This window comes from Zosterops lateralis (assembly GCF_965231275.1).
Source record: "Zosterops lateralis genome assembly, chromosome: Z".
Taxonomy (NCBI): domain Eukaryota; kingdom Metazoa; phylum Chordata; class Aves; order Passeriformes; family Zosteropidae; genus Zosterops; species Zosterops lateralis.
Genome location: NC_139800.1, coordinates 81,955,334 through 81,968,396, shown reverse-complemented (window position 1 = coordinate 81,968,396; position 13,063 = coordinate 81,955,334). Strand labels below are relative to the sequence as shown.

The window sequence follows — 13,063 nt, the reverse complement described above, 5'->3', positions numbered from 1 at the left end:
AAAATGCAGCTCTTTTCTGGAAGGCTCATCCCCTCTACCACTTAATGACCTTTTAGAGCATCTCACCAAAGAGCTGGGGAATGTCCTTGGGTAGTTTCACAGCTAAATGGGGAGGTTTTCCCCCTCCCTCCCAGTACCCTGGCAGCCCATCCATAGCCAATATCTGGTTGTAAGGTAATCCAGGCCAGGTGTGTGATCTGTCAGGTACAAATTCAGCTGTTCACACAATTTTTGTGTTCAGTGCTGTTCTGGGGGTCAGGTGTGTGCCAGAGCCAGCTCAGATTTGGCAGTGGGGGCACTGGGCTGGGAATGGGGTGATGTTGGACTCTGCTTGCAGTACTGTGGGGGTGTTTGGGCATTATGGTCATGCTACATAACTGACTCCAGCTGTAAAAGACATTCCTGGAGTAAATTTTAAACTTTTAAGGATGTGGAGGTGCCTGTTTATTAATCTTAGAGTCCTTAAGGCTTGAAAATACCTTTAAGATCATTGAGTACAACTGTCAGCCCAGTATCAGCATGGTCACCACTAAACCATGTCCCCATTGCCACATCCACACGTTTTTTGAACACTTCCAGGGATGGCTATTCCACCCCTGTCCTGGGCAACCTGTTCCAGTATTTTACAACCCTTTCAGTGATAAAATATTTCCTGATGTCCAACCTGAACCCCCCCTGGCCCAGGCTGAGGCCGTTCCCTCTCCTCCTGTCCCTGTTCCCTGGGAGCAGAGCCCGACCCCCCCGGCTGTCCCTTCCTGTCAGGCAGTTGTGCAGAGCCACAAGGTCCCCCCTTCCCCCCTGAGCCTCCTTTTCTCCAGGCTGAGCCCCTTTCCCAGCTCCCTCAGCCTCTACTGGGGCTCCAGCCCATTCCCAACTCCATTCCGTTCTCTGTCTCCAGCCTCTCAATGTCTTCCCTGCAGTGAGAGACCATTAAGGATGGTTATTAGGGAATTCTTTTTCCTTAGACCTTTACTCATTTGTCTTTCTAATCAATAAAATGCATAAAACCCATTGGTTAATGCAATCTGTTTTCCAACATCTGTGTCCAGATTTGTGGATGCACTTTCCCAGTCTGAGTGCAAGATGAGCCTCCTTCAGGAGACAAATTGAGGACTTGGCACTCTGAAACTGCCATGTCCATACCGGAGTAAGACAAGCAAAGGAGAAAAAGCTCCTACTTCCTAGAAACTTTGATTTCAACTCTGAAATTCTTTTGAATAAAGAGTGTGAGGGAACAGAAATAGAATGGATAGAGTTGTAGAAGTGCCATTATGGCAATTACTGCCATTCAAACAGGAAAAAGGCTAATCTGTATTTTGGTTAAAATGGAGAAGATTGTCTTTTAGATGCTGTGAATTTTTAATCTTCTGCCTTGATGTTTTGTTTCCTTTGCCCTGTCCTTCAACTGTATCAGGAGAGAAATAAAAGCTGTGCAGTTCTGCAGAAACTCTTTCTTGTCTGCTCAGCTCTGCTGTAGGATGATGTAATCCCGATTGTTAATGAATATTAGTCTAGAAATATCACCCTCTCAGTAACTCATGAGAGTGTCTTTGGAAATGGCAGAGTTCTGTGTTCTGTCCTGGTGCATGTGCAGTGGCCTTTATGGATGCATTGATTTTTGGTTTTTCACAGGGTGGTGGAAGGATAACAAGGATTCAAAAATAGCAGTGAAGGTATCAGCTAAGGAAAGTTAAAAGGGAGAAAATATCTTCACTTCTGTTCTTAAGTCTTGAGTGTACTGACTGTGCTTCAGTTCTGTGTCGTCTGAGGTCTGAGCAGAATGGTTTATGTTTGTGGTAGATTTAAAAGTACTGGTGTGCTCTGGAAGGCATTTGTCACACAGGTGATGACTATGGGTAAGATGTGCCTTAGTGGTGAGCTTTTATTTCTGGGGAGAGAAGGGGATTGTCTGCCCTGTGCTTAACTCTGAGGTGTCTGGGCTCTCAGACTGATGAATCTGGGGACAGGAAAGACCTGAAATGGGTGGAGAGTGCTAGAGTTTGATTTTTGTATCACTGTTTGCACATTGACTGTTTGAATACAAACTCTGACACAGGAGTGCAGGCACACTTTGGGCAGGTGGAGAGGGTGAGGTGTGACACCTTCCCCCAGCTGCTCTGGGCGTGGATTTTATGGGGGAGGCACATCAGTACAACTCTAAAGAAAGCTCCTCCTTGGCCTGGGATCTGCAAAAGACTCGGGAAAACTGATGTGAGCTGAGAGCAAACACCTCAGAGCAGTTTCGCAGAGAAACCCCGGCAGGGATTAAAGCTGCCTGCAGTCAGAGGGCACCTCAGCTCTGCCTTTTGTTTTAAAACTATCCCAGGAAGAACTTGTGGACTTCTCTCCACCTTTCTCTGCTCTCCCAGGAGGGGAGAAAACTACAGTTCAGTCAAGCCAGTGGGAGTGTGTCTGAGTGAGACAGTCAGGGTCTGCAGGGAGAGGCGAGCCAAGCTGAAGGTCTATGGATGGGAACACTGTGCTTGTTCCTACTCTGTGGCATTTGGGATTCTGACTGAAGTGTTTCCTCCTTCTTTGAGATACTTTACTACCTATCTCAAGATACTTCTCCATTGGCAATGCCATCCATAGCATAGCATGGCCTTCTGGCTGGGAGCAGCACCTCCTTGTCCCACAGCAATGCTGAAGGAATGCAAAGGGAAACAAGTCTGGTCATCTTTTTATTACGTGGTGTGCTGCACCTCAGTGCCACAAATCACCTTGGCTTATTGTCTGCTGTGAACCTGCAGGCAAGGAATGCATCCTGTCTGAACAGGAACTGCAAGACTTTCTGGTCCCGTGTGAGGAAGACATTAATAGATCAAGTAAGAATCATGATAATTACCATCTAAAAATCAGTTTACTTTGAGGCTGAACATTCACTGTTTCACAAATCAGGTCAAAGTCTCCAGAAGAGTGAGTTGTTAGTTTGTGTGGTTTGAAGATTGGTTTGGAAATTAGAGTGAGATGACTGGGTCTCAGAGTGTAATTTCTTTGTTCATTGCATTGATATATCTTTTTTTTTTTTTTAATCTTCTTAGTTGAGTTTGATTTAGAAACAGATATTAACAGAATATCTGTAATTTTGGCTGAGTGCTGAAGCAGTTACAGCTCTTCTCACGCTGAGGTGGTGCTATGAAATTTTTATCAGTTCCGCTTCCATCAGAGCAAACTTCAACCTTACCCAGCCAGTGGGAAAGATGCAGAAAGTCTCTGCTGCAGAAACCTAGCAGTGTGTGAGCAGGAAGAGTTGAAGGGTGCCTTCAACCTTTGTGCCTGAGCCTGTGCAGCTGTGTGTGAGCAGCAGTGTCCAGCCTAAGCCCAGGATGGGTGTCACTGACGGAGCAGCTTTGTGGCACTGCTGAAACCTGAAACTGAAACCTCAGGCCGAAGGAATGTGTAATCTGTGACAGCTTTAATGAGGTTAAATATCTTGGTGTGTTGGGGGAAAATGCAGACCTTCAGAATTTGTGTGTGGGAAATCAAGAAATAATAAACTGAAAAGCAAAAATGATATTAAATGGTGCAGATGGGAAAGGAGAAATGTAGTGGAATGATTCAGAAATCACATAATTAATACATACAAATAAGATCTTGAGGTGGGAATTGATGATCTTCTGAAGAAAACAGATATTAATTAGTGTCAGGGTTCAGAGAGTTCCATGCTGGTGTCACTGGAAAAGGTGAATAAGGCAAAATAACACTGTGCTTGTACTGAAGAATCTGGGATTTGTTCATACCTTGAATACTTTGAGTGCTTCTGATCTTCCCATTCCTCCCAAAATATAACAGAGAAGCAGTGACAGGGATCAAAGGCATGGAAAATTTGTTTGTGAGAGGTTTGTTTGCTAAAAATAGCCATTACCTCAGCCCATTTCATCACCAAGTATCAGAACTGAATGTTGATTTAATATGATTTCACTGCAATTGAAATGAACACTATGCACAGTGCTCAGCTGCAGCATAAAGGCAAGTTTTGTATAAAACCTCTAGTTGTTCCATTTTTTAGCATGTCTTTGATTAATAATCTGAAATTTGTGTATAGCTTTTGTGCACGTGTCCCGAAACGTTTTCAACTGATGCATAAAACCAGATCTAAAAAGGCAGGCCCTAAGAAAAGGCAGGATAAGGACACTCCACTGCGTGCAATTATTCATCCCAATTATGGGCACCGGATTTGCACCACAGATATTGCTGCACAGTGGAGGGGATGAGGGGCTGGGCAAAGAGCCAGGAATGTCTCTAATAAACTGGGTCATCTCTTCCAAGGATGTTGTTGTTACACTTGGGAGGTCGGAGATAAGCCGGGTTTAGCCCTGCGCACACCACAACTGCTGATTTAATTTGCTTTTCCTTGGGAATGGGTAGGCTGGATTCTGCTGGACAAAGCCTCTCCTGCTTTTTAAGCTGTGGCCAACAGAAGTGACAAATGTAAAGGATTCAGCCAACAGCCAGCACTGCCGAGGGTAAAGCCAATCCTTGAATCAGCCAACTGGGTATCTGGAGAGAGGAAATGAGAATTGTATTCAGGGCTGAGTTAATGACATAAAAAATAAGAACTGAATTACTGGCTTGCCTTCACCTATAAGTATTGTCATAAATATGAAGCTTTCCAATATTATCTTTTGATATTTTTTTTCTATAATGATGAGTATTATGATATTTGTATGGCTCTGAGATTTTCCTCTTGGTCCCTCATTTCCTCTGATCATATTAGGCATGAGAAGGTTATTAACTAAATTGATGGAAGCTTAGTTACATGTACAATGTAGAAATTTGGTCTTTTATTTTCTGACAAAAGTCATTATGTAATTTTTAAGCAGTTTATAATGCAGGAGTCAAACCTGGGTATGATCCATGTCAAGGGGATGATCCTGTAATTGAAGGTAGTTGGTGATTTCCCTGGGAAATTGCTGATAAGGCCCATGGCACAGCGTGTTACATGAAGGCAGCTAATCTGGAGTTGAGATTTGGATGTGCTCAAGTGTCATTTACGTCTGCTGAGCTTAAGGAGTGACACTTGATCCCATGATGCTGCAATTGAGAGCAGGGTGTGTAAATTACGATCCTTCAGGATCTCTGAGATCCCGCAGTGCTCCTGACTTGGCAGAGCACAGGGGCTCCTCAGTGCTGGTCTTGGCAGAACAAAAAGGCTAAAATGAGACAGAGACTCCGAAGCAGAAAAGATAAGTTACATTAACATAATTATACAGCAGTTGTGAGGTGAAAACCATTGAATAGTGATGCATCTAATAAGGTTTTTATTGAAACATTTGCAGTAGGTCATCAGAATTAACATCTATCCACTAATATGGAAAAAATCTGACTCTGCTTTTTATGGAAAATTTTTGAAGGCTGCGTGCTTTTGCCAAATTCTGCTTTTCTCCATGTAAAGTCCTTGTTTTGAGTAAGTAAAAGCTGAGCAGGCTCTGCACCTTCCTGAGCACCATCTCTTGGGGAGCACGAGGCAAGCACTGGGTGTCTTTTGTCCAAGGTAGGATCCCCTTGCAGATCACTTTTCCTGCTTCTGAGTCCTTGCCCTGGGTTCTTTGAGGAGAGGAAGCATTTCTGAATAACTGGGAAACCACGTGGCCGAAAGAAACCTGAGCTTCCTCCAGCAGCAGCTGGACGTAATTTGGGTTTTGTTCTAATTTGGCCAACGCAACCACCAGGATGGAAGAAGACAACCTGAGCAAGGTTTCACCCTTCCCTGTGCTGTAACATCAGGCACATTTCCTGGTGCTACACAGAATTTCATAGAATATTCTGAGCTGGAAAGGACCCCACAAGGATCACTGAAGTGAACAGGTTGAAATGAGAGAGTCGTATGTGGGAAGGCAAATTTGGGTGTTCCAGGGGGGTTTTAGGCTGTGGATGTTAAATGTGAGCACTGATCACAGGGAACTCTGTGAGTTCACTGAAAGGGCCTGCAGCAGTGTGAACTCTCTAGAACCAGCAGACAAGGTTAGTTATTTATCTTTACAAAACACCCACTGTCCTTTGGGAGGTCAGATTGCCCTGAGCAGTCAGGAATGTGGATAGGCCTTGTATCTCTGTGTAGTCTGAGCGTTGCTCTCTGCCTTCCCACTCCTCAGTGCTGGGCTGCTGCAGAGCAGAGCTTTTCCCAAGTCCCAATCTCTTTTGCCAGCAGCTATAAAAGGAGTTATTGCTGCAGTGATCCAGGAGATGGCTGTACTTTTGTTCCTTGAACATGGCTTGTAGTCAGGAGGAGCTCAGGTCAGGCGTGCAGCGAGCAGCAGCAGCTCCGGGCACCAGGGATTTGGCTTTGCCAGGGTCTGGAGCTGCACTTTGCTCAGCCTAGAGCAGCCTTCAGTGAGCCAAGTGGATTCCTTTTGGATGAACGTGGCCTGGGGCATTCTGCCTGGGAGCATCTCTTGTGCTGAACTGCCCTGGGCAGTGCAGAGCACAGCGGCTCAGGGGTGTCCAGGGTGCTCCTCACCATCCCCACTCTGACCCAGTGCATCAGCTGTGGGATGGGCAGGATGGGAACAGCCCCCCTAATTCCAGACTGGCATGATGGAATGATAGCCAGGAAAAACACTGAGTGCCTGCTAAGTACTCAATTAATTGTGTGTTCATTAAAGTCGGAAAAGACCTCTAAGATTATCAAGAGCAACCGGACCATATTTGAATTTATCTGGTGCATCTCTTTACTGGGATTACTTTAGGAAGACAAAGGTTTGATGCCCCTATTTTGTGTTCATGCATTGAGGAGATTCAAGTGCTTTCTAACAGTTTGAGAAATAATATTTTTTAAGAGAAGAAAATTGCAACAATTACAATATTCTGAAGATTAAAAAAAGCTAGAACTAGAAACTGTACAAGATTGTCAAATGATCCTAGATCTGCAAAATTACTTTTTATTCCACTTAAAATTATTCCTTTCTAACTTTTAACGGTTTTTAAATGAGCAAACACAGAATTCACAGCTATTGAAATCATGAACACAATTCAGCTACTGAAATAATGACACGTGTGGCACATGGACTACAAGTTACTTAAGTGCAGGCTTAGTGGTTGATTTTCTGTCCTCTGAATAGCAGGAGAAATGAAAAACATGGGTTGGTGTAATGAAACTGTAGATTGTAGCTAAAATTCTGTATGAAAAGCTTTTGATAAAGCTTGGAAGCTCTACTAGAGAAATACACTCTGCTCACACCAGTTCAAACAGTGGTAAGATATTCAGTAATTCTTTTTCAGTGTTATTCCTTTTATCACTGATCCACTCTCACATGTTTTGATAAATGTAGACAAAGAGTTTGGGAACTCACAGATAAACAGTGGAACCAATTTAAACTCGAGCTCACCACATAAACATTAAAGTATTCCCTTTAGGAAGTCAGAATCCTTTGAATTATGCATGTGTTGTAGTTTGCAGTAAGATAAAAGAACTTTAAGGAGGGAGGGTGAGAAACTCGAAAAGCCTTTAAGGAGTAATTTGCATAAATTGGGTGGAGAAAGTAAACAGCACAAGGGGGAAAAAAGTTATTTTCAGTAAGGCCTTATAGAATGAGCTAAATTACCAAAAAAATCAGGTGGAGTTGAAACAAAGCTGAAGTGCCTTAAACTTGTGTTAATGGTCCCACTGCCTTTACAGCAAATCCCAGGGAACTCTGAAGTGCCCTGGATAAAAAAAAGAAATTAAAAAAAAATCCGAAATTCTTCAGGGAGACTTAAAAGAGAAGAAGAGCCATGGAGACAGTAGAACGTGTGTGTTACTCTGTGGGAGACCTCTGGACATGAATGCTCAGGATAAGCAGATTTTTTTTCAATCTAACAGTATTTTTTTTATCTTGCAGTTACAGGACCGCACACAATTTAGTGACCGAGACTTAGCTACCCTAAAGAAATACTGGGACAATGGCATGACCAGCCTGGGCTCAGTCTGCAGAGAGAAAATTGAAGCTGTGGCTGCAGAATTAAATGTTGACTGTGAAATAGTTCGGGTAAGAAATCCAGAGTCTTCCCTTATCTTGTTGCAGGAGCAAAAATAGGACAGATGAAAGGCTTTAAAAATTTCATGAGGAAGCTTGAAATAGATTTCACGTATTACATAATGAATGACCATGTTGGGAAGTGCTCTCCTGCTCTTTCTGCAGTCTATATTTAGTAAAAGCCCTCAGGTGAGAGTCTTATTGATCAGCAGCAGAAGCAGCCCTACGAGCTGTTTGACATTCTCTTGAGTAAGATTTTAAGTAAAAGTGTTACATTTTTGAGGGAGATCCTAGAAGGCCGAAAGGTACTATTTATATTGCTAATAAGATACCAAAACGGGACTTTTCTGAAGATACAGGGAAAATACTTCTCATTCCTGCTTGTAGGGAAAATTGTGGGGAAAAAATTCCTCCAAAATAGGAACAAAAAATATTTTACAAGACTGTCTTGAGGACAGGTTGAGGTGTGATGGAGGAATTCTGGGTCAGTTCAGTTTGATGGTCCCTATAGGTGGTTGAGGGAGGCACATGAGTGCTGGAGATAACCTGGTTCCCAAGAACCACTGCACATACCTCTTCCAGAGGCTGGAAAGTTGTTGCTGCTGTGTCCTGGATGAGCAGACACATCAGCACCCTGCAGCTCTGGGGTCTCCTTTGCTCATCCCACCCTCAGTAAATGGCCCCACTGTTTGCAGTCAGACAAAGACCTTCCTTTCCCTCATGACAGGCACGACAGTTGGGATTATTCCTTTCAGGCTTCATCCTCTTTTCCCAGCTGTTTCCTAAATTCCTGACACTGCTGCAGGAACAGGGCTGAGAGCCCTTAGTGACTCTCCTGTTGTGGAGACTTCTGGGTTGGTGCATCCAGATGGTTCCAAAGCTGCTTTTAGGGTTAAACACCAATCTGGCTGTTTGTTTCTGTGGGCACACAGGAATTCCAAAAAACCCAGTTGTACTTTTGAAGGCTGAAGAGAATCACTCTTTTCTCTGTAGAGAGCAAAGCTGCTCCTTGTTTTCCAAAGGCTTCACTTTGCTCTCTGAAAGGTGAGGCTGTTCCCCCTGGCAGCACCTCCTGCCCCCTGGCAGCACCTCCTGACAGCACAGTGACACCCAGGCTCCCTTGATTTGTTTCCTTGGGAACATTCTTGTTGGCACACAAGGGGTGACACTGTGGAGTTCGGTGCAAGCCTTTCCACCTGCTGGAATGTTTCTGTCCTCAGGGCAGAGACAGGGATGGCCTGGAAGGCTCAGGCATCACCTGCGCCAGGCCAGAACAGACTCACAAATGATCCCATGTACTTCACAGACCTTGCTGGAAGTGTTTAAGGAGAATGTATTTTAGGGATAGAGAGAGAACTCTGAATTTCCCACATGGCAATTCCAGTCTGCTCTTGCCCTCACCGTTTTGCTGTTCCAGAATGTTCTCTGTTCAGCAGAGCACACAGGATGTGGAACCTTCTCTTCCCCATTTAATTTGAGACACTATCAAAACATGTTCATCTTCTCTGACATTCTCAGTATGTTGAATGAAAGATTTTCTGCTTTGAAGAGTCTGTAAAAAGATCTGCCTTTCCCAAGTGCCTTTTTTACTAAAAAAAGAGGTTGATTCAGTTTTAAATTTTGTTAGTGCTGTTTGTTAAAATCACAAGATGATGGGAAAATTTAAAAGAATGACAATACACTGCTTGGAAGAAAGAGACTCAGATCTCAAAATGCTGCTTGTGTGGGTTTTTTTCTTTAATTTCTTTCTCCTGAAACTGTAGGTAATAGAAAAAAAATTATCTAGGTAGTTCTCTGCATAGCTGTTGTGCATTCTTCAAAGAGGAAAATCAGCAAGCTGGGAAAGCAAATACCAGCCAACAAAAGTGATTTGCTAAAAATAGTGTTCAGCATGTTATCTTTTAGCTTGTTAGGGATGCAGCTTTAAAGGATATTTTTTTTTTTCCAAGGCTGGCATAGCATGAAACTGTGTTTAGTAGTTGGGACTGCTGTTAATATTCCTTTATTTTTTCTCTTTGGTAATCAAGGTATTATAAGCAAAAAGTTTTTTACTCAACTTTTTCAGAACCCTAGGAAGAGGAACAGGGCAGGTATTTCTGAAATAAGGCCAGAGCAATGTTTAGAGTGTCTTTAAAGAAAATCCTAAAATATTTTAATGTTTGGGGAGACTCATTTGGAACAGAGGCCTCATGGAAAGGATGTGCCTTCTGCCATGGCCTGATCATGTTTTCAAGCCCAGGAGCTGCTGCTCCTATTTCTGGGGCTGTAGGTGGTGTGGAAGGGGGATGAGAGCCAGCCCGAGAAGAGTGGGAGTAGAGTTGGTAAAAAAAATGGATTCCTGGCTCTGGGAAGGATTTTTGGTTGCCAGTGGAGAACTGATTTGATGAAATAAAGGGTCTGGGGTACAGGGACTGTTGGGCAGAGTTGAGATGAGATGAGAAGTTGAAAGCCTGAATGCCACAAGGGAAAGGAGAGCCTTAGGAGGTGAAGAGTTGCAGACAATTCTTGTTACATCGTGTTAAACTCTGAATCTTTAATAATTTTTGGTGTAGATGTTTCTTCATCACGGAAGGCAAATTAATGACCAGGTATACAGATCCACTTGGAGAATTTAGAATGTGGGTCTTCTTTTTTTTTTCTCCTTTGAAACTCAATTTTATTGATGTAAGAGGAACTTAAAGCATCAATCTCCATCCCACCATGGCAGGATTTCCAGGTTCCCTGGGCTGGTTTCATCTCCCAGACTGTTCCCAGTGTGCTCCTCTGCACTCACTGCAAACAACTTTTCCTAAAGCTCTGTCTTACAGCCAGAGGGGACTGAAGGATGAGCTGCTCTGAGCTTTATTCTTCCAAGTTCTTTCTGTCCTCCAAGGGGAGCGCTGTAGATGTGTCACCTTGGCCAGTTCCCTCTGTGCTGTAGGAAATCCTAGAACATGGGGGATGTTTGGGTCATCAGATGCTTCAGTCCCCTTATGGAAGTTGCAGAGTAGGAGAACCTGGATCAAAGACCTTATGTTAAATTTGTTGAATAATTTAGGTGGGCAGAGACCTTACAAAGTCACCTAGTCCCGCTCTTTATCTGGAGCAGGATTGACTTTGGAATCAAGTCAGGTTTCTCAGGATGTTGTCCAGTAAAGGCTGAGTACCTCCAAGGCTGGAGGTACCAAGGCTCCTATGGGCAAACTCTCCCTCTGCCTCACTGTAAAGCATTATTTTTTCTTTTATATTCTCACTTCCAGTCAAAGCTTCCCTTGCTGCCACTTGTGCCTATTGCTTCTTTTCCTTTTGCTGTGCACCTTCCTGTTTCCCTTGGAAGGCTGAACCTGGACGCAGGATTTTGGGAAGCAGCCTCAGGAGGGTCAAGTACTGGGGAATAATCATCTCCCTGAACTGCTGGCTGCACCCTTGCTCCTGTAGCCCAGATGTGCTGATGTCACTTGGTTGGGGGCCTGTTGCTTTTGTTATAGTTTCTGATATCATTCATGTTTATTTCTCTTACAAGACTTGGATTGGGAATCGAAGACGGAAATATCGTTTAATGGGGATTGAGGTTCCACCCCCTAGAGGAGGTCCTGCTGATTTCTCTGATCAGTCTGAATTTGTTTCTAAATCAGCACTTAATCCAGGAGAGGAAACTGCTACTGAAGTGGGGGATGATAATGATAGGAATGATGAAGTATCAATCTGCTTATCTGAAGGAAGCTCACAAGGTATTTGGAATGCAGTTATTACTGTGCCTATATTTTCAATTTTGTGCAGTGTGCATGCTTTGGATTCTGTTGTACACATTCAAAAACGTCTGACAGAGTCACAAGTGCTCCACCCCGCCTGGGCTGAAGGTACTGTTTGGTCTCTTTCTTCTACTTCCGTGTCTCTGAGTTTTGTGGGTTTGTTGCAGAAAGATTGGAGAAGCCTTTGATCACACGAACCCTCTTTCTGCCAGTTTCATCTGAAATGAAATCAAGAGTTCATGTTTTGTTGGTGAAAGTGAGAGATCGGCAGCCAGTACAGGTGGGGAAGCCTCACTTCCCAAGGAAGCCAGATTTTAAAAATGCTCTCTGCCAACTGCTCAGTTCTTCCGAGCCAGCTGGAATGGCCAGTCCATTTGACACCCCATCCTTGGCAGCGTCCAAGGCCAGGTTGGATGGGGCTTGGAGCACCCCGGGATAGTGGAGGGTGTCCCTGCCATGGCAGGGGAGGAACAGGATGAGCTTTAAGGTCCCTCCCATCCCAAGGCATGCTGTGATTCCATGGTTCCATCCCTGTGATCCTTTTGCCACCCCAGGCACTGGTGGAGCTGGAGCTGCTGCTGGGACTGTGCATTCCCAGTTCTCCTGGCAGGGAACCCTTCAACTCAAGCTGGAACAAGGAGCTGCCCAGGCCTCCTGCTGCTCAGTCTGACAGGCAAACACAGCCCAGCAGATCAAAGCCAGGAGCCTTGGAACTGCTCACGCAGGGGGGTGTCCTCAGTAAACTGCAGCATCTGGAGTGAGAAGTGCCTTCAACTTAATTCCCTTTTCTCTCCCAGGAGCACACAGGATCGATGTCTCCCTGCCCCTCCTGTCCATGATCCTGGCACATCCCCCACTCACTAATTGCTCCCAGTGCTTCTGCTTAGAGGAGATCAATGGAGCCTTTGCTCTCCAAGCTAAAAGAAAGTCTGACCTGGGGCCTGCTGCTGCTGCAGCTCAGTGCGCCAGGCTTGATCCTGTCATTTCCTCAGAACAATTTGAAGGGAAGAGCCAGGGGAACAGAGAGCTGCTGGGAATGAGTTTGGGAGAGCTTTGTCACATTCAGCTGTAGAGGGAATTAGATGATAAAGAAATGGGTCAAGTGATTGCAAGCCAAGTGAGATGAGGAATCTCAGAGTCCTTGATTTGCCTGAGGTGTGGAAGGAGCTGATTTAAGTCAGATGTGCTTGAGAGAAAATGGTGACAGGGAAGAGTCTGAAGTGTTTGTAGTTCAAGTGAGGAATAACTCCATGTTTGTTGAGCAAGGCTTTCATCAGGCAAGGTGAGGCTGAACACTTGGGTGCATTATTAGTGTCAAAACAAGGCAATGACAGGATTTCCACAACACCCAGGAATCCTGCTTTCATTCCTTTGTTC

The 13,063-nt window shown here is 44.3% G+C and overlaps 1 protein-coding gene across 2 annotated transcripts in view; it reads left to right on the top strand.

Moving 5' to 3' along the window:
• Positions 1–13,063, top strand: part of LOC310923329 (highly divergent homeobox) — a 41,273-nt gene that overhangs the window by 16,035 nt on the left and 12,175 nt on the right. For both annotated transcript variants that reach the window (XM_083884602.1, XM_083884601.1), the window contains 2 exons: positions 7,821–7,967; positions 11,458–11,665. In XM_083884602.1, the coding sequence (XP_083740728.1) occupies positions 7,821–7,967; positions 11,458–11,665 (355 nt within the window). The remainder of the gene's footprint in view (positions 1–7,820; positions 7,968–11,457; positions 11,666–13,063) is intronic.